Genomic DNA, 25,066 nt, shown 5'->3' with positions numbered 1-25,066 from the left:
TGTCATTTTCAAGCTTTTGTAAAGAAAACAGGGCGATACTTAAGGGGTTAAATTAAATTGCTTTTCATAGAACAACGTTGTGTAAGATATTCCAGTTTGCATATTAGTCCTATTCATCTGCAATAAAGACATGCATGTCAGGTTAGGTGTGCTCCTGTCCTGCAGTTGACCTTGACCCAATGCACTGGTCCCTGGGTGCTGCACTCGGCTGCCCACTGCTCCTAACTACAGTGGGTCAAATGCAGAGGACAAATTACCCCACAGAGTTCAATAGTATATCGTATCTTATTAATGTAAAATACATTGGCCAAAGTCAGTCTAATTTCAGAATTGAACCCAGACACCACACAGAGAAAACTAACATAGGGTGGATGTGGGCGCTCTGTCACTTTCCATATGTGGGAGGTAGAAGTGTGGAGCTAGTTTGCCCATTACTAAAATGTAGCCTCAAGTCGCTTACTGCTGCGCTGCTATAGAATCAAATGAGTGTCAAATGTATCAAATAAAACACACTTTTATGTATCAAACAAAACAGATAGTTTGCACAGGCACAGAAAAACAATCACTTGCAAAAGTTTTATCTTTTTGTTCAAAACATGTCAAATAAATATTTTTCTTTGCAACATAAATGCCTGGCTTGATAATTATTAAAGAAAAATCTGCTAATTAAGTTCTTGTTTTTGAAACACCCATCAGGCAATTATTTGAGAATAGATTTATATTTTCAGGTAACAGAATACATCCCAAAGCATTTACAAGTGTTCAAGGTATTTCTTTAAAAGTATATAACACCATTAGTTTAACCCGTTACGATCCACCACTACACATACAACTACACTCTCAGTTATGGTAGCTCCTTTTAAAACATATTTTATCATTCAACAGAATATCTTTCACTTTTGCGAATTGATCGTGCACATTTCCCAACTCATCAACTTTGCTGTCGTGGGTGTATCATTGTCACCAGACAATGAAACATGCGGCTGTGCACTGTGCAAACACAAGGTGCTGTACTTCCTGCGGTTTTACAGACAGCATACGTACTTCAGAGCGCAGTTAGCTACACTTTCCACATTGGTGATGAAAATAGCTAACAGGCGCATCTGAACCCGACGTGTTTTCACTTACTACTTTTCAAAACTTATAATCGTTTCCAGTATTTTCCTGGACAAATTCGGATGCCCTGAAATAATCTGTAAGTTATCTTTTGTGTATTATTGTAAATTTCAATATGTATTCTGATCGTGCAATTACAAGCGATTATAAAACCATGTGGATTTTGGACTGAACACAACCATTTAAACACTTTAAAAAGTGTTTCACAATTTGCATAATTACGTTTGCAGTCAAATTATTTAGTCTAACGCAGAACACTAGGGCTGCTAATCCTAAAGATGCTGCGTAACCTACATATTTTTCTTTGTGCGCTATATAGTCACTGTCTTGCACGTGGTACTTGTTAACGTTTACTAATTACCTTCTTATACCGACACTCATGACACTGGCAGCATCGGCTCTTTTTATGTAAGCCTTTACGTTTACACTTTCGTACGGTGCTGTTTATAATGGAATCTGTTGACTGTCTATAGTAAATGCAAAATGCGCTCTGTTGTTTTTACAACTTTGAACTGCTTGACTGTGTACCGCACATCATTGATAAAACTAGAACATTAATGCTTTGAATATACACACACAAACGTGAGGTAGATGGAGCTAATTAGCGGTTGTAATGTTTGCCCTTATTTCCAGGAAATTTGGCTGAATTAGAGGCAGCAGCGATGATGAATAATTCGACTGCAGACTGCAATCTCAGAGCAGACTTCCAGATTTACCTCTTCCCAGCAGTCTACTGCTTGGTGTTCGTGTTAGGGCTTCTGGGAAATGTGGGCGCCCTCTACGTGTTCATCTTCAAAATCACCCCGCGCTCCTCATCGAACGTCTTCGTCATTAACCTGGCATTGGCAGACACAATCTTCCTCTGCACGCTGCCCTTCCTCATCCACTACCACCTGAATGGGAACAACTGGATCTTCGGCTCCCCGGCATGCCTGGTCATCGGCACCCTCTTCTATACCAACATCTACATCAGTGTCGCCTTCCTGACCTGCATCTGCATCGACCGCTACATCGCCACCGTGTACCCACTCACTTACCTGCGGCTACGCGCCACCAGGTGTACGCTGTGGGTGAGCCTGGCCGTGTGGATGGTCACCGGGGCAGCCATGTTGGCCTTGGTCTTCACCGGCCCTCTGGACAGCGTCAGACCCCCCAAGAATGGCTCACACCGCTGCTATGAGAGCTTCTCGCAGCGCGAGTGGGCCTCTCGCATGACGGCCTACAACGTGTCCGGCCTGGTGTTTGGCTCCGTCTTGCCCCTCGCCATCATCATGGTCTGCTACCCGCTGGTGGCGCGTCGCCTTGCCCACATACGGACCCGCACCAGCAGACGGGCACTTCGTATCATCTACTCCATACTGGCCATCACCACCATCTGCTTCGTTCCCTATGCCGTAGTCCACCTCCTGCACCTGCTCATGCGCCACCAGGTCATACAGGACTGCGTCTACGCCAACATCATCTACAAGGCGCGGCGGCTGACCATGGCCCTGGTTAGCCTCAACAGCTGCCTGGATCCCGTGCTTTACTACTTCACCACCAGCCACTGCAAGTGGAGCTTCTTCAAGAGGCTGCGGCTAAGGAGGACCCAGAATGTGTACACCATCAACAAAAGGAACTGACCAACCCGGCAGCTTCAGCGTTTTGCCATTTCATTCAAAGTACAAAGATGGGCAACTAAATTGGTTGCTGGGATGAAAGACAGACTTAAAACACAGTCCATTCTGGCTCAGAAAAAGATAACTGTGGGATTTACATTCATAGAAGGACTGAACAAAGCGGACTACACTAAAGGTTTCAGTTGCAAAACTGAGTTATGAGTTCTGTTTTGGAGAACAAGGGGGCATAGGTGGCAATTAGCTAAAGATAAATTCACACTGATATTAGGAAGTAAGTTCATGCAGTGAGTGAGTGACACTGTGTAGGTAAGTTTAAAATGGCTAAATTACCTGCTCTTTTCATATGTACTATAATGCTTTCTTTAACCCTACGGGTGATGGTGAATGGGTCTGGCGAAGTTTGCTGGTTTGTAACTGCCATGTTCATGTTAAATGTTCTCAACACTAGGGTACTAGTTTGACAGACTCATATATCTGTACCTGATGCCATGTTGAAAAGTTTGAGTCTAAGTGGCGATGCCACTTCCTGGAAAAAATGGGTGAGCTCAAGCTTTGTCCCCAAGTGATTGAAATGAGTCATATGGTAGATATATACATGCTAACATGCAAATGGGAAATCACGCCAAAATGTAGTCTTCCCTGGGGATGAAGGGATTGGCCTAGGGATGCATGCTGTGCACTTTATTTTTGAGATAAACAAGAGATAATAGGAGGAAGGCCAATAGCTCAAACCACTTCATGCCTAGACCCTCATGCCAAAGACTCCAAAGAATTCTAGTCCTTTTTTTTGTTGTTAATATTCATTGAAACTGAAAGAGGCAGGCCTTGGATTATTGCACTATTGAAAATTATTCTAGGAAATCACACAGCTAGCTGATGAGTTCAATCATATGTGCTTGGGCGTTCCATTAGCATGAATTCCTACAGTATATTCAACAGGGTTTTTATATCCACCTTGCAGTTCAAGAGTCTTGTGAGGAATAGGCCTTTGTCCTAACAACGCAGATCCAAATACATTTTACTTTTGGCCAATGTGCTCAATCCAAATAGCTTCAGTTAAATATTAGCTAGCTGTGAGAATGGTTGCCGTGCCACACACAACAAATAATAACATGCTTTGCAAATGAACTATGCAATGTTTTGCTTAGAATGTGCCATTTTCATATTAAATGCCTAAATCAAACAGTGGTGATGGAACAGAAGTTAATTTGACTTAAATGTGCGGCTGTTGGATTTCTCTGATGAAACGGTTGGTTACATTTATTAAAAATGTATTTCATGCTTTCCATATTGTGATGATCTTTCACTTCCGCAAACACACTTTTGATAAGTACTGTATGACACTTTTACTGATACAAACCAAATGGTACAGCTTTTATTTATAAAATTTTCATAGAAAAACCCCCACATATTGAATTCAGAGATAAGCTTGGCCCTTGAGGAATGCTTTTCAGCACAATCCGGCAGGAAGGCCTTTCCTCAGCAGTGTTGACAGGAAGCTGCCCAGCTCTTCGTCCTAAAACAGGAAGTTGAAACTGTTGATATACACCTCAAAATATTTATATTGAGCATGTCTTGGAAACTATGTTACTAGGACATGCCCATATATGTAGATGCAGTGTCTAACAAACACAACTCATCCATCTGTCCCATGTCTTTTAAAAGAGGTTTACTGCCAGTGTCATTCGGTCTACTTGGGGTAAATGTATGTATGCTGCAAGTGTGCATTCTACGTGTCATGTCTTTTATTGGAATCAGAACAGAAAATACTTTGACCAATAATATGAAATATTATTTTTCTAATGTTGAAGACAAAAAACAAATTCACTCGGTTTTGCATTGCATTAAGTGAAATTATTTTCAGCCCTTCAGGGTAATACGACTAACTTCATTAGCCTTTATTATTTATACAGGGTAGGTTAATTACATGTGTGGAAAGGTTGAGTGACTGGTCCAGTCATATGAATACTGAAATACTATGCGTAGTCATTTCCATAAATCAATCATTACATACGGTACAGTACAGCAACTAAGCTGAAGTAGTGTTTTATCAGTGATAAGAGCATGTGCAGTTTTACACACTAACAGTAGAATGCAAAAACAGTAGGAACATTCTCTGAGGTTTCACCCAAGACCCCACCATACAAGCCTGCTACACAGGAAGCCATTTTAATTTAGAACATCACACGCTTGTGACTAATGCATAGTGCTGCAGGAAACTGAAAGGACAGCAGTGGGCAGGTCGGTGGGTGGGCTAGGGTGGTGGGGATTATTCCAACTGTAGTGTTGACCGATTTCCACCTTTGTATTTTCCAGTGAACAAATGTGAAATGATCTGTATTTTACCTCCATTTATGAGCACGACTGAATTTCCAAAAACAAACCGTTTCCATTATTAGTCATGAGTTACAGTTATGATCAAACAAATGATGAATTAACATTATGGCTGTTATTTATGAATTGAATTTCACAAGATTTCCTGAATTCACTGAACTGGATTTGAATTCACTCCAATCCTGATTTATTTAAGTGGTGACCTGATGACATTAGGAGTAGCAGAGACTAACTTCTGCCTTCTCATTTTAACTTTAAAAGACCACTCTGGATTTGCCAGTTTTAAACAGGCTTATTGAGAAAAGACCCACAGATCTCCGAAACAATCAATACCACCAGCCTGCTTCTTTTCACACCACAGGCATGCTTGCGTACAGTTCAGTGAGAGGAACACATCTTATATGTGGCTTTGGCATGCAGTCTACAGGCACCTGATCCACTAGCGGAGGTTGCCAGAGAATGATGAAGTAGGGACCACTAACTGACTGAACTCTCCCTGACCCTGGGCGACACTACTGCAAACGAGGTGTCGCCTTATGGGTCTCTTGGCCAGTCGGAACCGGCATTATCTGGATTTAATCTGAGACAAGAGACCGTGGGGCTCATCCACACACGCCAACATGGTGCCTTAACCAAACGGCACCCAGCAGCCTCCTTGCTGCAGCAACGCTCTTAAAGCGAAACTACACAATTCTGAAGTTGATAGGACGCCTACTTTGGGATTTTTGGGGACTTTACACGGAAGGGTTTACCTGATAGCTCCAGGAGAGCAGCAGAACTTTGTTGTTGGGGTCTTCTGAGGAAGAGTTGACCTTGATGACGATGGACTCCACCATGACAGTGCCATCGGGCAGGTGCTGGATGGTGTACCCTTTCAAAACGCTGCCGGCAAAAGGGGGGAAACGGAGAGAAGTATGACCCCCGGGGAACGTGGAGGGGTTTTACAACTGCGGTGAGGACCGCTTCGCTCCCACACTTGAGCAGAACTGAAACAATCCAGCAAAACATGAACTGGGAGAACAAGTGACACTGAGAGAAGTGAGAAACAGGAATCAACCCTGCCTCATGACGGTCATTGTCTTACAAATTATTTAAATTTGACTACATTTTTGATAATATATGTTTATGTTTTTTAATAATTTGAACACAAAAACATAAAAAAACTAAAACAGTTTATATCTTCTTCAATTATGTCATGAAACCAAATTAAATTCCACAATTTTTTCATCTATGAAACCTTTTACCAATTACTCATATTTAAAAAACACAAGGGAAAAAAGCTCATAAACAAGCTTAGACCTATCATGTAAGAACCAACGTCTAAAACAAAACCGAAAGTTGTGTGCAACTTATTGCAACATTATTTCCTGTGATGGAAATAATGAGTATTCAAGCACACAGCTTAGAAAAATCAGACTCTTAAAGTGCAGTATGCAGGTTTGTGTCTTTTTACTTTAAAGCCTTTTTACGCTGTAGACAATCATTATTTCAGTGCTCCAGTCCAGTGCTTTACAGCTAAATGTGACGGTGTGAAAAAATACACATACCCAAGTGACAATGCAGAAAAAGAAGAAAGAAGTGAGAGTGGGGAAAGAAATGAGGACTTCAAATTTCTAATTTTAGACCAAGCACCAACAATAAAAGAACAATCAAAATTACACAGATTTCTCCAAGAAGACTGTTGAAGAGCCCAGGAGGCCATCTTGTCTGGAGAGTTTGGAATGGTCAGAAGGTCTATTACTAATTTTGACTTGAGTGGCTATCCTGGTCAACCACAGGAATGCTCAAATCTGGTCCGCAGGTCAACTGCTGATTTTTCTGTCCAATAAATAACTGGCAGAATAACGTCCATGATTGGACAGAGATCCCACTCATCCGATGCCTCAGGTATAAACCAGTCCCTGATTAGAGGGGAAGTATGTAAACCAGCAGAGAATTCAATATCCCTGGATCACACAGATGATGGATGGAGTGTGTTTATGAACGTTGTTACCCTCAGCCAGGTCTACACCCACCTCAAGAGATGTAGGGTTGTTGACGGCGAAATGGCTCAGGCAGTAAGAGCAGTCGTCTGGCAGTCGGAGGGTTGCCGGTTTAATCCCCCGCCCGGGCTGTGTCGAAGTGTCCCTGAGCAAGACACCTAACCCCCAAATGCTCCTGACGAGCTGGTCGGCGCCTTGCATGGCAGCCAATCGCCGTCGGTGTGTGAGTGTGTGAGTGTGTGTATGAATGGGTGAATGAGAAGCATCAATTGTACAGCGCTTTGGATAAAGGCACTATATAAATGCCAACCATTTACCATTTGAAGGTGGAGTGTGTGGTGTTACCTCTAGAGGTGGGTATAGACCCGGCTGAGGGTGTTGGGTTGTTGAAGGTCGGTGTGTGTGGTGTTACCTCTTGAGGTGGGTGTAGACCCGGCTGAGGGTGTCGGTGTCACTGTGGGGGTCCTGAAGCTGCAGGCGGCAGGTGAAGCGCAGCTGGTGTTCGTTAAGTCCCAGCTCTTTTAGGGCCTGCTCGGGGGAGACCAGCCGCAGGGTCTGCAGGGCGGCCGCAGAGGGACGGACGGACACACGGACAGAGGGGTCAAAATCAGGGGTATGGGTGGATAGAGATATTGGGAGGGGACACAGAGGAAGAGACAAAGAGAGACGGAGTGTCAGAAGAATGGATGGACAAGATGGAAAAATGGAGGGAAACAGGAAAGAGATAGTGCACTCTGAATATCTACATAAACCGACAACAATTATAGCAAAGGACCTTTATTAATGAGTCTATTCGTCTATACTATTCGCCAATACAATTAACTACCTTTTTCATTTTACACTGACTCAGGTATGGCTGTTCTTAGCAGGTTTTACCTCTACTACGAAGGCAATTCTATAGTGGTAGATAACTCCAGATCTTACACTAACGAAATCCTGGGTGACTGCCTTCAAAATCATAGTCAATTTATAATACACTACAGTGAAAGTGAATAGAGCCTAAACCTGCTCAGTCCAGAGATGGGCAGGGATATCGGCAGCTATGAAGCCATATCAATGTTTGGGGTAACAATAATGTGGGAGCCTGAATATTTTGTTTATATTTGAAATTTATTAACTTGTTTGTTTTTGCAAGCAAGTATGTATGTATGCATGCATGTGTCAGGGCATATTTCTGAATATGGAAATGCTTTAGCTTGACATCTTGGTGCAATGTTCATATCAGGTCATTTTGTTAGTCTAAATTCTTGCATGTAAATTTGTGGTGGGTGTTAAATATAGTGAGAGAAAAGTAAATCAAATCAGGAAAGTACAGCCTGTAACTGCACCCACCTGTCTATCATACCACAATCCCTATCTACCACAAACATTCGCTCTGACCCACACACAGCTGAGCCCACAGTTCAGCTTTCAGCTCATAAGACAGTACTGTTTTCTGTGTATAGGTTAGGGCTTACATTGTCCTTCATGATCAGGGTCCCGTGCATGGTGCGGGGTTTCTTTGGGTCCGGCAAGGGCCCTGCAAGAGCACAAAAACCAGGTTCAGGGGTCAGGGTTCAATCCCATTTTTATATTTAACATCCGTTGATGTTTTTTTTTTCTCCCCAAAATAATTAATTAACTTCCAATTCATTTCCTTAATTGACTTAAATCAAATGGAACAGACCTACACTCTGATGAGAGCATACACATTGCTATCCACTTGAATGACTTTGCACCGTCTACAGTTCTCTTCCGTGTTCTGATACAATTAAAGGCAGTTACCACAAGTGCTCGTGCACAGCGTGTGGTTTCTCTAACGGAACATGTTGTTATAAATTATCATAACCACATTATTTCCTCACAATGGAAAATAAAACTGAGAATTCAGTGCAAAGGAATATGTATGTACAGCAGCGCTGTACAACAGAGCCATAACCACTGAATTTTGGTTGAACTTGGTTTTAGACAATTAAAACAGGCCTACGATTCTGACTAGCCATTAAGAATCTTTGTATGCCGCGTTGTTCTTTTAATGTCTGATCTCATCTTGCTATGGATCTTCATGTTCCACAATGGAAATGAAGTCCAGGACTTTTTTTGTGTTATCCTTGACAAGTCTTTGTGATACATGCATTTTAATTTTGTCAAATAAACTAAACTAAACTAAAGATATACCAGAACAGCTAGTAACACTAAAGTTTCAGATGATGCACGAGACATGCAGCGGCAGATCTAATATAGGTCAACGCTGCCGCAGTTGATGTTACGCGCAGTGGGTTTGGCTGAGCAGGGACAAAGGTGTTTGGGTCTGCTGGAAAAGATCACATATCGCCCTCCTGTGGTCAGTTTTTCAGTTTTATGCAAGGATTCTGTTTTTCATACATTCTCAGGTTTTACATTTTTCCTTGCTAGTCAAGAAATGCTGAATTCTTTAGGCAGTGGACTAGTGTGTCATAAGCATGCACACATCAAGAGCCTCTGTACTTTACAAAAACCGCTTAGGGTATTTCATGATTAATTTTGATTGTGTATACTCGTTTTATTATTCCGTGCATCGTACTTGCCAAAACAATTTTATCGCAGCTTCTTGGTGGGTTTGTTTTTATCAGATTATTCTAATCAAGTTTTTATTCATGTGGTCACTTTTAGCACTTGGAACTGTACTTCCCTCTCGCGTCTTTCAGCGCACTTATCCCAGCTTATGGGTATAGACTTTATTATATGTCGCTCTGGATAAGACGATCTGCCAAAAGCCTATGATGTAATGTAATGTAATGTAATCAGGAAAAATCTGAAAAAGGTACAGGAATTCAGGACTGTGAAGACAGTGGGGGGTTCCATAAGCCCATCAGCTCCTACTGCAGGGGTTTGAAGGTTACCTCCGAGGGCTGCCTCCCTTTTCAGGAGGTTGAGGGAGATGTCCACAGGCACGCAGGGGTTGGTCGTCACGGTTGCCGTCTCTCCATTGGCTGGCATGAAGCAGCTCAGGCCTGCCAAACAGAGGGTGAAAGGGCTAACCCACCAGCCTGACCAGGCCTTCAAACAGCCATTGGACATGCACCACAAGACCTGAGGTCCATTCCATTAAATTCAGTCTGCTCACTGCCACACCACCCACTGATTATGATATCACTCAAAATTTAATTTGGTCCGTTCAACCATCTTATGACAGGTTACAAGACAATACTGTTTTATCATTTGCCCACCCAGCCTGTTTGACTATGGCGAACCTAGTGGTTTCTACTGAATTGGCATAACCCTACCATAAGGCAATCTTTCCAGGAAGGGAAATGAAATTTACATTTACATTTTTGTCCTTTGGCAGACATGAAATGATCTGAGGAAGACGCTCGAGCTTGCGCACTTCACTCACTGAACTCCTGCTCGATCTTGTCCTTCAGAAACTCCATCTTCTTGGCCTCACCGTGCACCAGCAGCACGTTTCGCGGCTCCGCCATGCGGATGAGCTGCATGATGCCCTTGGCGTCGGCGTGGGCGCTGAAAGACATGTACTCCACCTGCAGCTTCACCTCCAGCTGTGTGGAGTCAGGTCAGAGGTCAAACAAGGCACTGTGGGCATTTATTTTTAATTTAAATTTTTTCTGCAGGTGGAAAACTCAAACATTTTACTGAACAGGTGCTTCACTGTGTGTGTTTGTTTTAAGAAATTTAAAAGAGGAAATTAGGTCAGCCATCAGCCACTTAAGCCACGCGGTGGTCAACCCACAACCCAACAGCCTTACCGTAGTCCTTCCCTCCATCTCCAGCTTCTTCTGACCATTCAGAATCTTGTATCCCACCGTGCCTTGCACGCAGTAGCCTGGCATGATAAGCTGATGTAAAAGACAACAAAAAGGGAAACATTGGGACATGTATGCCAGAGTCAGCAGCATGTATGCTATGAGTCATCAGGCCAGAGTCAGCTGCACAGAGAACATCATTGGTGACTGAGTAACGCTCAAGCACTTTCGCCAGGAAGGGAAGATTTGGGCAGAAGTTATTGAGATTTTATGGATCAGTGCCAAAGTCGTGACTGCTGCTACCTTGAGGTTGTGAGGTACACTGCCAAAGTTCAGGGACAGTTGACAATCTGGACCAGTAGAGACGAGAGTGTGGGAAGGCAGGATTTAACGAGTGTCGTGGGTATGGGGTCAAGATGACATGCACAAGTGCTAGAGGTACAGATATGGTCAGATATAGTGGTCTCGTTGACCAATGCGAAAATTAGCTGACACTGGAGAGGTGTTCCTCAAATAATGAAGTGGGATGCTCAGCTGCATTACCGGACATGAGAAACTCAACTCAGGTGCGACGACAGTGCACTCAGTAGCACTAATTAATACACTCGTTTGCATTCTGCCTTCTTATCCAGAGTCACTTGCACAGGTCGCATCTCTTATCCTCTAAAGAGAGCTCCTACTGCAAATTTTCGCCTGAACAGCGAGAGGGGTCCTAATGGGTTCACATTTTATTTTCCATCCGGCTCACAACTGCACTCCGGCAGGGTGTGTAGTGAGGAGAACCAATTACAGAACCAAGGCTTCCCTATTTGAAGGTTTCAATTGATTTGAAGATACTGCTAGACCTCAAACAGGGCTTGACCCCAGTTACTGAAATTCAACAGAGCCGTTTCAGTACCAATTATTTTCACACAGCGACAGAGTCTGTTATACAGGCATGAGACATGCAAAATAGTGACAACAGAGATGTAGCCAACTTACATTTTGCTGAATTTGACTTGCAATAACTAGTAAAAATGTTTTACATGTATTTAGACGTTTTCAATGCTTGTCCTCATTGTTCGTCCAATTTGGAATGGCCCAAAATCTTTTTTTTTTTTTGCACTCTGGTTTTGAATAGGGAGAGTACAGTCAAGCATGAGCTGTCCCCCGAGATACATGATGTCAAGGACAGCTTCCGTTTCAAACCCATTGACCAGTGGAGGTGACTGCTGAGTGATGGCATATCATCACCCCCCTTGACCAAGCCTTTGACTGAAGCCCTCTCTCTCTGGACAACTCTACATCTAGCCCTGCAGGGCTGCCAGCCACCATCGGCACAGCACGGTCTGAATTCCATATGAGGCCATGACGCACATCTACGCACTGCGACACTAAACAGCATGAGACACCCAGCAGATCGCATTTATTTTTCTTTAGAATTGCGTGAAAAGCTAAATGCCTGCTCTTCCTGGCCAAGGAACATACAGTGCAGAGGGGGTACACAGACTGCCAATTAGATTTCCGCAGATAACTCACCATGTTTTTCTCATTGCCAGCCCATTTCTTGAATATTTGTAAAGACTGTCCAGCATGTAGCATTCCTGGGGTAGCAAACACCACCTGGGAATACACACAGACACACACACACACACACACACACACATCAGAAACTACTGTTAACTGAACCACGGCTTAACAATAAACCATGAGCTAATGTTAGCATAACGTCAGTAACCTGCTTTGCTTGGTAACATTAGCTAGTTGTTTTCAATTTTAACAAATAAAATGAAAATCATCTCAATAGCATAACATTTACATGAATGTGAAAATCGAAATGCTGATCAATATATGTAAATAAATGGCTGTGTTATAGAACAGAAAGTGAATAAAAATACAACTTTCAGTCATGCGTGAGTGTTGAGACAGTATTATGGTGAATACTGTGCTGTTAGGGTTTTAACTAATTTATGTAAATAGTTATTTGTTTGTAGTAGATTCAAATCCAAAACTGAATGTTTCATCTACTGATTTTTAAAAATAGACCAGAAAGAACAGACACTTTTATTCAGTCCTGTCCAAGTCCTAACAGTCAGACTTGGAGAGATCTCAAGACAGACACCTGCCCTACCATCTGGGAACTGCAATTACTGCAGCAGCGATAGGCACTAGGCAGATGGTCAGATTCTAAGAGGGCAGTCTGAGGAAATGTGACGTTTCATAATTTAGATTTGAATTGTCAATTTTAATCTCCACGTTCACCTGAGACCTTCAACACTGATATGGGATTGGTTCAAAGATATTGGGCAGGTTCTGAACTTCACTTTTTTCTCCAGACACACAGTGGAGAGACAGAAGTCAGGTACACAAGCCTCACATTTAGTCCACAGCACTCACCATTGGTCCAGGATTGTCTGCATAGGAGCGGTCAAAGGCCTTGATGTGCTTGAACTCAAACATGTTGCGCTGCACAAAGGTCTTGCGGATCTTCTGATTGGTCCAGGTAATGAATAACTTGTAGTAGTGGTTGGCTTTCTCTGTGAGACCAGTGGAGAAGTAGATGGGTGCTTTAAGATTCATCCGCTCCCTGTGGGGACAAAACAGGACATGCTGCAAATTAAAGCAATTAAATTGGCAGCAATTAAAGAAACTGACTACAATTTATTTACACAAGCTGTGTCATACATACACACAAAATATAGAAGAAATTTGAAATACGATTTCTCATTCAAATAAGTTTGCTTGGAGGACCCTGGTGGGGGAAGGCTCAAACCAGAACCCCTTGGTTACATCCCTTGTGCATACTTTTTTTTCAGAAAGTTGATTCAGAATCAAAATTATATGAATCTCAATAGACTCAATAGACTTCAGACTACTCAAGGCAACATGCTTATTCCCAGAACAATATTCGAAACATGAAGAGACATGTAACAAGTAGCCAGTAGGGCAATACCTGCAAATAAGTCCCAACAGAAAGATGGAAACTACTGTGGTTGTTACATTTAAATGTATATTCATTCATATTATCTAGAGGCAACTGTGCACAAGTAGTGCTAAAATAAGGTAAGGAATGAGGTCTTACTTGCAGTTGATATTTCCAACCATGACAGTGCGATGCTGACCTGACATCCTGACTGGCCGGCAGATACATATCTAATCAGATGTCACCTGCAGGACTGTGTTCTAAACAAGGAAGTGTCCAGCCAAGTCAAACTAGTCATGCTACTGCTTACCAGAATGTCTCCAGGAGAATGCAGAGTTCCTGAGCTCTTCCCAAAGCAAAGACTGGAATGAGAACCTGCGAAAAGGAAAGCAAAGTCTGTGACGGTGGCAGTTACACACAGACCATATGTGAATAAAGCCATTAGCCATAATGCAAATACAAGCTCAGATGCTATCACTGATAAGAAGGTAGACAAGCTGCAAGTCACACAGAAAAACAACATAATGAGTTAACAGTCATTTCACAATTCAGAGAAGTTCTGAGCATTTCATTGAGCTGGCCCAGGATAAATCAGAAATCCATTGTATTTCTTTCAAAAAGTAAAGTAGGTATCATTACAAGAATATGCACTGTAGACTATCAGACTCTTCAACCGATATACTGTGTAGTTCTTGATTCAGCAGTGACTGAACGCAAAGCATCCCATGTTCACAGGGATTTTAGTCAGTCCGATAAACTAAAGCTTTAATTTTATGTAATGTGGTATACGGCTAATTATTCTGCTTTTATTTCAATTAGAAAGGAGTTGAAGGTATTATAAAAACACTATGAAAGTATCAAAATGCACACTCCCCAAATAAATACAAGCGCACGACACAGATGCCACTCAGTCTGTTGGATCTAGCCAGCCGATCAGAACAGAGGTTCATTGATATCAATGAGGCTTAAAGACAAAGTCACAAAAACAGCGGGCACTGGAAAATGGGCATGTAAACTGCATAGATATTGTGGTTGGTACTTAAAACCATGCAAACATCTTCTTATGGATACTGACTGGAGGGGAATAGGAAGTTGACAGACATTCAATCAGAATACAGGGCTGCTGGTACAGGATAACAAATCTTGGAAAAATTAAAAAATCTTGTACAAAATACACAAGTGTTACAATTTCATTTTCTTTTGGAATATATTCCTGAAGAGTGCTTGTATGGTAATGAAGAATTTAGTAAATGGAGGAAAAGGGAATTTTGATTTCAGCTCGACTTTAAAGGGTTTAAGCCCAATTGGACTGTACCCAAAGGAAAGTGGCCTGTGGTCCTCACCTTCCCTCCCCTCTCCACCGTCTCATGCACCTTCTTCAGAAAGTCCCTCTCCCGGCAGCGCTTGGAGTCCCGAATGGTGGTGGCGTAGGTCGACTCCGTGATCAGGATGTCCGGACGACACTTGTCAATCCAGGCCGCTCTGATAATGGAGGGGGAAAAAAGGGTAGCTGAGTACAAGTAGGTGACTAAGAAGCTCAAAATTATTTTCCAGCAGCATTTTCTTTCCCCACAGGGCACAGACAGTATATTGAAGACAAATCAAATATATGCTGCTCACCCCAAGTGCCTATCGGGTGTCATATTATAATCCCCCTGCAAGAGCAAAGTTAAAAGCATGGATTCAATCTGTATCCCGTAGCACAAGTTACACATCAAACACTAAGAAAAAGGTATTAGACAGAGTCCTTTAGGGGAACCAACTTTGTTATACTTACAGTGTAAACCACTGATTCTGCCCCTACTTTGATCTGCACCATGGCTGCCCCAAGAACATGCCCAGCATAGTAAGCCTTGATCTCCAACTCATCATCCACCTGAACAAACAGTAACATCAGAGTGCATCACATTGACTCTTCATCACAGCAGTAATTATGTGTTTCTTCACATCAGATCCTATGTGCTGTCAGTCACAGACCAGTATGCACCAGTTTAAAGCAGATCAATTTAGGAAGTCACAGTAGAGGAGGTCTACCAATCTCTGATGACTATCCGGGTGGTCAGTGTATGGATGTCTACTTCCTTATAGGATGTTCCTGGGTTTAAACAGTGCTGGTCATCTGATTTGCCCATAAAGACTGCTACTATATTTATTATGTGGTTAATGAAGATGACCAATACTTCCATATCAGAAAACGTATCTGTGCAGCATGCCTGTATTACAAGACATATGTCCAAGTTAGGCCCAAAAATATATACTGAAAACCAAAAGGTTTAAAGCAAATCAACAAGGGAAACAGGTACAGTAGTTAGCTCTACCTGAACTGTTTGGTGAAGGTTCAGTGGAATCACTTTTTTCATGCAGTCCTTGATCATCTGTGAAGTGAAGAAGTTGGTCTCTCCTTTCTTGTCAACAGTGATCTTCCTGAAGTCCTCCAGTAAGATTGGGCAGATAGCTTTGGTGGGATGGGTCATGTAAATGGGACCATCATAGCCCACCATCTCACTCATGTAGGGTAGTGCACCACAGTGGTCCAGGTGGAAATGGCTAAAGGGTAAATTGAGCAAAACAACATAGTTTTAATCTCCCAAAAAGAATATAACCATATTATTGTATAGGAAACCACAAACCTGATAATGACGCAGTCCAAGAATTCTGTTAGACGTCCATTTTGAATGATGTAGGAGAAATCTGGGAAACGCCTCTGTATGACAGGGGTGCACATTTAAAACATGTCTGCAGTAGATTCTTTTATTTTAAAACGCTTGATATTACATTGGCATATTACTCGGAAGAATTGGTATGTAAAGGTAATTTACCATCAGAATGTATGCATATGTAATTCGGAGAACGCACTAACTCATACTCTTTACTTACGTCATCATTGTATCCCATGTGCATTCCACAATCCAGCATGATATTTTTTCCACCGATGGAAACCAAAATGCAGCTTCGACCAACATCTTGCCCAGCGCCTATATAAAACCAGTGTTGAAGACTTCAGTTAAAACCATAGATGTATGCATCAGCTTTGTTGATCACGTACAAGCGTACATATTCGCACCATTTACTCGTAATGTCATTATTTACAGCTTACCCAACGGAGTTACTTTAATCTCAGGCATCCTGAGACTTAATATTATTTTGACGATATCGTAGCTACGTGAGATGACTGATCCTCAAAGCCAGCTTTGATTATGAGAACAAATTTTTCCAGTAACTTATAAAGCCCAAGGAACTTGAACTCAGACAAGACATCTATCAGGCATTCATTCAACTAGCCTCTGCTGTGTTGTTAAATGCAAAGTTAGCTTCTCCTGCCAGCCAGCTAGCTGGCTAGGTAAATTCAGCGAAAATTCCACGAATCACCGCTACCAAAGAAAAATCACATAATCAAATTTGTCATAAGCAATGCCTACTCCTGTGTGCTGTGGCAATGACAATGCAATTTTAATAAAACTGGTAACTAGCTAATGTGTAACAATACTGCGCTTGGCCACAAGATAAAAGCACGCAGCCATTTTGGACGCGCTGCTGATCCACAAAAAACTTTACAGGCACGTGGTGTGCTCCGCGCTTTGCATTGGGCGGCAAGGCGGAAAACCTACAAAAATCAACGAATCACTATTAGAATGGGTGGGGTTAACACGAACATCCTGTTTGGCGACTTACCTGCTGATCTGCCGATAGTACCACAAACTGCTCGCCACGCCACAGTAATGCTCAGAGAGGGACTTTAAAGTACTTGACTGGCAAGTGACCGGGCTTGTATGATATTTGTGAAAGTATAGTTTGAGCTAAATCTAAACATTAAAAATCGAATTAGGCTTGATCTTGTTTGTAGCCATCTTTACGAGAGGAAATACGGTAGTCCTAACTGCCGACTGGCTGAACTTGCTTGCTGACACTTTTTTTTCACCTGTCAAAAGTCCTGCTTCCGGTAAAGCATGGCTGGTGCTGTAATGTCAGAGGACCAGAAATTTTGTTTGAGAGAAGTGCTTGACACTTTCCAGTCATGTCTCACAGAAAACAAGGAGGTCAGAATCGACCAATATGTGGCTGGATGGCGCGGACTTGTGAGGTAACTGTTAAGCCATAAATGTTAGCTGGATAGCAATATGATGCACAGTGCTTTTTGTCAGGCCCGTTTGTTGTTTAACTGGTACATCAAGATAGATTAATATCAGCAAACCCATTCGAGTTAGACCTGCAAATGTATACCAGCTATAGTTTATTGGCATTGATAAAAAATATTGTCTTTCCAGACCTGCTTTAGAACAGTAAACTACTAAATAAACAGCTACTTCACAGTCAGTTTAGCTTGCTTAATCTTCGGCATATCGCTGGCTACCCTGGTGGAAATTCCAGTTAGTAGTTTAAGATGGAATCTAGCTGGAACCAGCTTCTGGTCCTTAACATAGTCTTGCCAACATGGTTGCTACGTTAAACATCTCATGGTTTGACCATCTCCAAATCAGCTTCAAACCCGCTGGACTATCTTAAAACCAGGCTGGAACAAAGCTGGAGTTTCCATCCGGGTATCATGAGCAAAACAGATAGTAACGAGCCTTTTTCAGCATGTTGGCATCATGATCTCCAAAATCATCTCTTTGTTAAAGGTTTATGAACAGCCTGGGGAGCGTATTTTCCTTCATTTCCAAGGACGCCGTCAATAAGATTCAGATTATGGTGAACTACCGCAACGGGGAAAACGGGGAACATTACGCAACTGTCCAATCTATGGTGAAGTACGAGCTTGACAAAGGTCTAGTGGACATCACTAAGCGGGGCAGTTTCCCAGAGTCTGGTTGTCGCACGCTGTTGAGACTGCACCGGGCCCTCCGCTGGCTGGAGCTCTTCCTTGAACGCCTGCGCACCAGCACAGAAGTCGACAAGACCTCCGTCATGTGCTCAGAAGCCTACAACGAGTCGCTTGCCCAGTTTCACCCCTGGATAATCCGCAAGGCTGCCGGCATGGCTTTCTGTGCCCTTCCAGGGCGGCCAACTTTCTTTGAAGTCATGAACGTGGGCACTCCAGAGCAGGTGGTAGCCATGCTGGGAGATGCTTTGCCCCTCATTTCAGAGGTTTATCAGTTGACACAAGACCTGTACTCCCAACATAACCTTCTAGATATACCATAGAGGAGTGACTGTAAATTACATATTTGTTGCACTATATCAGTTTTATCTTTCACAATACATTTTATTACCACAGATGTAGGCTACACATGGTAAATGTGGTTTGTGTACAGATTATATAGTGAGCCTTATGTAATTTATTGTTCTTTTCTACTAAGTCATTCTCACTGGTCATAGTTACCTAGTTCAACTATGGGAGTAATTATCCAGCCTCTTGTGTTATAATAGATTTTTTTTTGCTGGTGGAAGGCCATAGATGGAAATGATGGTCTTTGACTGAAAGCATCTGCCACAGATTGAAGTGCAGTGTACTTTGCCTGTTGCTTTCAGTTACACATTTAAGGAAATGCTTCTTCTTTTGGTTATCATATTTGTTTATTGTACCTTTAGTTTATCATTTTTCTATTTGTCAGTTTTTTAGAATGATAGAATGATCACTGCTGTACTTTTACTTTCTTCAATCCACCTCTTTAGTGTTTTTTGACAACCATTTGTCAACTTAAATTATGGTCCTACATATGGTGTCCAGCACTAGACTGTGCCATGCTGAAGACTGCCATTTTCATCCAGGACTTACTTATGAAACACAAATTATAATTTATGGTAGTAAGCTAGTGTACTGAGTTTACTGGTTTAATTAACCTGTTCAGGGATTGCCATTTTCACACTAGCCTGCACAGAGGTGTAAAATCCAAATATTGGGATATATAAACTAAGCACTGAACAGCATGTATAGTGCTATCGGCATGTATTTGCATGTTTGTAAGGGAAACAAAATTGTGTGTTCTAATCTAGGCAGACCCAATGTTCTACCATGCTAGTATTGAGGTATCTGATAAACCTGACCTTGTTAAAGACAATTGTGAACTTGTGCCCATTCTTGCCTTGCCTATGAGCTAACAAGCAGCTATATAACATAAGGGAAAACATTTGTTTTTTAAATTAAACTTTAAGCTCTGTGTCCTGAACACTATATTTAAGCAAATGGGGAATGCTGTACAGTTTGGAGGGACATCCACTGTGGTGTCAGTGCAGACCCCTGATACTTGAGTCAAGGTTGTTCTACTTTAAGTAGTTGTGTCAGATGTCTTCATGGATAATTCATCCTTCATGGAACTGCAAGTTTGCAGGATTTTCAATATTCCAAAATCAGTCATAACTGAAATTACGCTGCTCCAGTTGAATGTATTTTTAGTTTTATTAAGGTTTTAATGTACATTTGTATCACTTAGATTATTATTATTATTTTTTTTTCAGTTTAGACCAAAGCTTTGGGCTGTCAAGAAAGTGACATGAACTCATTGATCGAATTCTGCTGCTGTTCAACTGACATCACAGTCTATACATTAAGAATGGATAATAAAGAAAATTAAGTGTTGTCTTGAGTAAATTTTTTCATTTTTTGTATTTTGCATTCGTTTTTTGGAAATCAAGTAATCATAAATTATTTCCCACTATATTGATGTTAGTATCAAACTAGCCTACTTGTTGGCCTATATGTTTAATTAATACAGTGGGAAAAACATATTCAATGTAGCTTATATATTCAATGTAACCTTAAATTTCATCGCAACCGAAAAATATACAGTTTTTAATGAACGCTTCAACATACTGCTTCCTATGATCGAGAGTCCTTACGCTGACGCACAAGCCAGGTTGTCAAGGTAACATGGCTGTGTTGGTAACTTGAGTGACGCTAAAAATGCACCCCACTACCCAAGACTGCAAAACAAATGAACACGATTAGCATAAATGCGGATTCCCAAAATCCACCCGACATGAAAGGTACAGTTTAATGAAGTTGTGTATATATATGGGTCCTCCGTTCAGTCTGTACTGATCCGTAGCAGATTATCTGTTTTTTAAAGGTCAAGGATTAGCATGGGGAGGCGATTTATTTGAGAAATTGTGCCAGCTGCTAACGTTAGCTACGCTAGCCTGCAGTCTATAATAATATCACTGGAGGTTTTGCTTGCTGCGAACTGGGCTACAGCTTTCTTTCAAAACAACCTTAGCTCATGTAACGGCAACAATTTTTGTTTTGTGTGCAACAAATTAACCTGCCTACGATCTAGATCATGATGGTTTATCCCAGAATACACCTTCCAATGCTTTTGCAATGATAGTTAGCCAGCTAGGGGGACGTATGCGATTGAATGGTTCCACCTATCAAATTATCGTTCATTATAATTGTCTATTTCTACTGCGGGCACAGCTAACGTAGGCTATACAGTAACGTTAGCGACATATTAGCACGCTTCAGTACTGTAAGTTAACGCACACCGATATGTTACACATATAATATTTGCCCGGTACGAAAATACGCCAAAGTTCCAACAGGCTAGCTGAATATAAAATCATTGCAATACACTATCTGCATGCGCAATTGACGCGATTATGTAAGGATTATGTAACGTTATACTGTATTCTTGGCTCAAAAGGCAAGTTGATGTTTGAATTGCGCGCTAGACTTGGTAGTTGCCAAGTGTGGCAAACAGGGCATGACATGCTTATGCGTATTACAATGTTATTCGTGTACTTAAAAACTGGATTAATGTATTATTTTATTTCAGCACATGACACGAAGAAAATTTGGTTTATTGTTCATTATTATCTTGTTGGCAATGATTTATGTAGTTTTCTTTAAAAAAAGAAAATGATTGTTTTTGTATTATATTTGTAGAACATATACGCGCAGGTGAATAAGACAAAATCACAAGCAACTAACTACCAGGTAAAGGCTGCATAGGTGAAACAAACTGCTCCAACCCCACCTGCAATCGCAATTACAAGTAAAGCCTGTACAATCCAAAGGATTCACTGACGACTGTGGATGTACGGGGTGCGGTTGTGTGGGAGCAGCTAAGATTACGAAGCTCACGACATAGGGTACCAGCTGGAGAGAGAAAATATTAGACAACGCAACAATATTCACCTGGTTCAAAGCATGCGATAACAACATGCAGCCATTTCAAGTGACTATTTTGGGGCATCCTTTAAATTAAAGGGAATAAATAGCCATATACTTTATTAACAACAGAGGCATTTGTCAGTAGCATACATATTGCAATAAATGCTCAACAATTAGTCAACGGCTGAACTTTTCACTTGCTATACAATTGCTGTACAATTGCGTAAAAAGGATAGTCCAGACATTTTTGTCCTTGGTTAAGATGTATGATTTATTTCATGTTTATACACTCATGAGCCAAGACATTATGACAACCTGCGTAATATGCTGTCCAAATCAGCTCTAAACCCATAGGCACCAATATGGCACCAATACTGTATGTTGGCAGCAGATCCCACAGCAATCGAATTGGATTGATCTGGCGAATTTGGAGGCCAGGGCAACACCTTGAACTCTTCACCATGTTCCTCAGACCATTCCAGATCAATTTGTGCAGCATGGTAGGGCGCATTATCTGGCTGAAAGAGGCCACTGCCTCATTCCCACCTCCTAGTACTCTTATGAAATGACTTAATGATTGTAGGAGATTGGTTTTTAATGAGCACCATAAACTGTCCGTTGGACAGGGACACATTTAAAAAAACATTTTGGTTCTGTTCTCTAGCACTTTGAGTTTGAAAGGATGCAATGACATTGAATGATGTTGAAGTGAAGACTGTGAGCTTTAATTTGAATATCCCCCCGAATCTTCAGGCATCAAAAATATTGGTCAGTTTAAATGTAGAATAAAGTAATATTTTTTCATATTTGGTCGCATATCCATTGCATGCAATAACTGCTTGAAGTCTGCAAAGATATAAGATATAGATATTGATATAAGAAAGTATAAAGCGGTTTAAAAAGTAGGTAAGCATTTGAGGTCAAAAGATGTACATGAGATGACAGATACAAAATGAAGCTTTTATTTCCTGGTTCCTATGTTCAAAGTAGTTTAACACATGTAGGTGTAAATACCAGAAAATAAAAGCTGAAATTCTGAACTCGTCTCATGTCCATTTTTTAAATCTCAACCCCAAATGTACACTATTGTGCAGAAGTCTTAGGCGCCCTAGATTGTATATATATATATATATATAAAAGACATATATAGATATGTCTTTTTTGGTTTTCTGCATGAGTGTGTCAGCAGAAAAGAGCAAATATGAGATTTCCAAACATTCTTTTTATTTTCCAAATATTTTTATTCAAACTAAATTTAACAGTTAAAGTTTTGCATTTTGTTTAAATATAATAACATTAAGTAATATTCCACTTTTCTGATAAAAACTTGTTTGAGGCTGTCTGGGATTACCTGGATAGCCAGAAGCAAGCAAGACAGCCAAAGTCTTCAGAAGAACTGTGGCTCTCCAATATGTTTGTAACAACCTACCAGTTAGCTGATTTTATTATAAAACTGCAGGGCAGTTTAGAGAACTGATGCAATTTTAAAGGTGAAGGGTGCTCGCAACAAATATTGATTTGATTCAGCAACTTTTCACTGCTCTTTATATGTCTTTTTTTTTATTTCAGCGGCTTTGGCCTAAGACTTTTGCACTGTACTGTATTCAGTGTATTACAAAAACAAAGGAATTGGCCTCGCTGTTCCAATACTTTTGGAGGGGGCTGTATATGGAATAGCTTAGCTGTTAGGACTCATTTTCAGATTTGAGTTCTCTTTATTTTGTGAAGTAGCTTTTTTTGAGTAATGAGCCACTCCTCTCTCTCCTCATATTTAGGAGAATAAGATGGCGGATGCCTTGTTTGCTGCACGGCCCCATACTGAGCTCAGTCACGCCAGACTGCCGCCCTCTCCGTGGTGAAACGCCCCGTAAGGAATGCACGTGACCAGGCCAAAGTCCTCTAAAGGGCGCAGCAGACCTGCACTGAACCACACCAAAAGCGCCGACAGCAGCGCCTACCGCGACCCCCCCGTGACTCCCCGGCCCCCATCTGAGCGAGCTGCCCGATCGGCCCGGCCCGCCCGCGCCCACGCCTTCCTGAGGCAGAGCAGCGCCGTCAGCGCCCAGGAAGCCGCCCAGCTCCTGCAGGAAGCCCCGGCCCTGCCCGCCCTCAGCCTCAACAGGTACAGGGTGCTCCCCTCCATCGAGCGCAAGGGCCCTGGGGCCCCGGAGCCCTTTCGGGGCCTGGAGGAGAAGACCTCCAAGCTCAGCCTCTCCGACGACCTGGTGGTCAGTTCCCGCCGCGGCCACCGGGGGCAGCAGCTCTCCTTGTTCCACGCGCAGTCCGCCTCCAGGAGCAACCCGGAGATGGGCGGCTTGCGCGAGGCGCTCGGTCGCGGGACCCCGGGGCCGCTGGACTCGAGGGCCGAGACGAGCGCGGAGGCCGGGGACGCGGAGGCGGAGAGCTTCAGGACAGCCCCCTTGGCCGACCAGCTGAGCCTCCTGCTGGCCGTGCGCTCTCCGAGCGGGAAGAGGTTCCAGCGGCACTTCCTCCCCACGGACACCCTGCACACGGTACTGGCCGCCGCGGAGGACACCTACAGCACGCGGTACGAGCGCAGCGTGGTTCAGACCATGGAGGTGCCGCGGAGGAGCTTCGTGGACCTGACCATGACTCTCGCCCAGTGCGGCATCCACAACCGCTCCGTGCTCTGCATCTCCAGAGAGGACGAGGCCGGCACCGACTCCACATGAGCCCAGATGCCGACGCGCAGAAACGCTCCGGTCGCTCTCAGAAATGCAACGGACAGTTTACACCTTTTTTTTTTGTATGGGAATATTGCATCTTGTTTGATGTCAGTGTCAGCTCTGCAACATGATCAGGTTTTGATCTTTTCTATATTTGTGTAATGAAACCAGATATGCCAGGTAATTTTGAGTAATTCACTGTATGAGATCATGTCAAATTTTTAAAAACACTTGCTACTCATTGATAGAATCAGAGGTCAAATACAGCTGTTCAATATAATAATAAACATATTGTAATGAAGAATGTTCAAGAGAAATTTACATTTAAAAAGGTCAATTTAAGGTTATGTGTAAGTTTTAGTGCATCATACTGTATGAATGTTTTCCTTATGTCTATTTGGAATTACAAATGAATATACCAGGTTTTCCTGTGTTTTAATATTCCAGGTTAGTCGGGTTTTGAATCAATTAAACAGGTTCTGTTTGTGACATTCTTGTTATTCACTAGAACATGTTATGGTTGTTCAAAAAGTTATAAATTGCTAATTGAAAAATATACCTTTGATAAAAACTCAAAATATACAAACCCAATTTCAACAGACAGGCAGAAGGTTTCCCTCAGAGAATCCCAAGAGGCTCATTCTGACCAGTTCA

At 42.1% G+C, this 25,066-nt stretch overlaps 4 protein-coding genes across 5 annotated transcripts; 3 read left to right on the top strand and 1 right to left on the bottom strand.

The window, feature by feature from the left end:
* Nucleotides 1-1,052: 1,052 nt before the first annotated feature.
* On the top strand, nt 1,053-4,021 carry LOC133138502 (lysophosphatidic acid receptor 4). The gene is made up of 2 exons (XM_061257315.1): nt 1,053-1,195; nt 1,750-4,021. The coding sequence occupies exon 2, from the start codon at nt 1,779-1,781 to the stop codon at nt 2,736-2,738; it is 960 nt and encodes a 319-aa protein (XP_061113299.1). The 5' UTR covers nt 1,053-1,195; nt 1,750-1,778; the 3' UTR covers nt 2,739-4,021.
* Nucleotides 4,022-4,079: 58 nt separating this feature from the next.
* On the bottom strand, nt 4,080-17,568 carry ints11 (integrator complex subunit 11). 2 transcript variants are annotated; one of them, XM_061257314.1, is made up of 17 exons: nt 17,348-17,568; nt 16,553-16,650; nt 16,306-16,379; nt 15,994-16,222; nt 15,453-15,551; nt 15,296-15,330; nt 15,019-15,157; nt 13,986-14,050; nt 13,150-13,339; nt 12,292-12,375; nt 10,777-10,866; nt 10,407-10,569; nt 9,913-10,023; nt 8,509-8,570; nt 7,464-7,606; nt 5,822-5,951; nt 4,080-4,251 (listed from the first exon to the last, which is right to left on the bottom strand). In XM_061257314.1, exons 2-17 carry the CDS (start codon nt 16,589-16,591, stop codon nt 4,186-4,188), a joined length of 1,719 nt encoding a protein of 572 aa, XP_061113298.1. In that variant the 5' UTR covers nt 16,592-16,650; nt 17,348-17,568; the 3' UTR covers nt 4,080-4,185. The 2 variants fall into 2 exon arrangements, with proteins under 2 accessions (XP_061113298.1, XP_061113297.1); XM_061257313.1 differs by lacking the exon at nt 17,348-17,568 and adding an exon at nt 16,773-17,233.
* cptp (ceramide-1-phosphate transfer protein) lies at nt 17,323-20,192 on the top strand. Its single transcript, XM_061257318.1, has 2 exons — nt 17,323-17,756; nt 18,295-20,192. Exons 1-2 carry the CDS (start codon nt 17,623-17,625, stop codon nt 18,815-18,817), a joined length of 657 nt encoding a protein of 218 aa, XP_061113302.1. The 5' UTR covers nt 17,323-17,622; the 3' UTR covers nt 18,818-20,192.
* Nucleotides 20,193-20,471: 279 nt separating this feature from the next.
* On the top strand, nt 20,472-24,658 carry ubxn10 (UBX domain protein 10). Its single transcript, XM_061258964.1, has 2 exons — nt 20,472-20,599; nt 23,501-24,658. The coding sequence occupies exon 2, from the start codon at nt 23,600-23,602 to the stop codon at nt 24,416-24,418; it is 819 nt and encodes a 272-aa protein (XP_061114948.1). The 5' UTR covers nt 20,472-20,599; nt 23,501-23,599; the 3' UTR covers nt 24,419-24,658.
* Nucleotides 24,659-25,066: the final 408 nt, after the last annotated feature.

The sequence above is a fragment of the Conger conger genome, chromosome 10, assembly GCF_963514075.1.
Source record: "Conger conger chromosome 10, fConCon1.1, whole genome shotgun sequence".
NCBI lineage: Eukaryota > Metazoa > Chordata > Actinopteri > Anguilliformes > Congridae > Conger > Conger conger.
The sequence above is the reverse complement of the archived record's forward strand: the minus strand, read 5'-3'. Positions and strand labels throughout refer to the sequence as shown.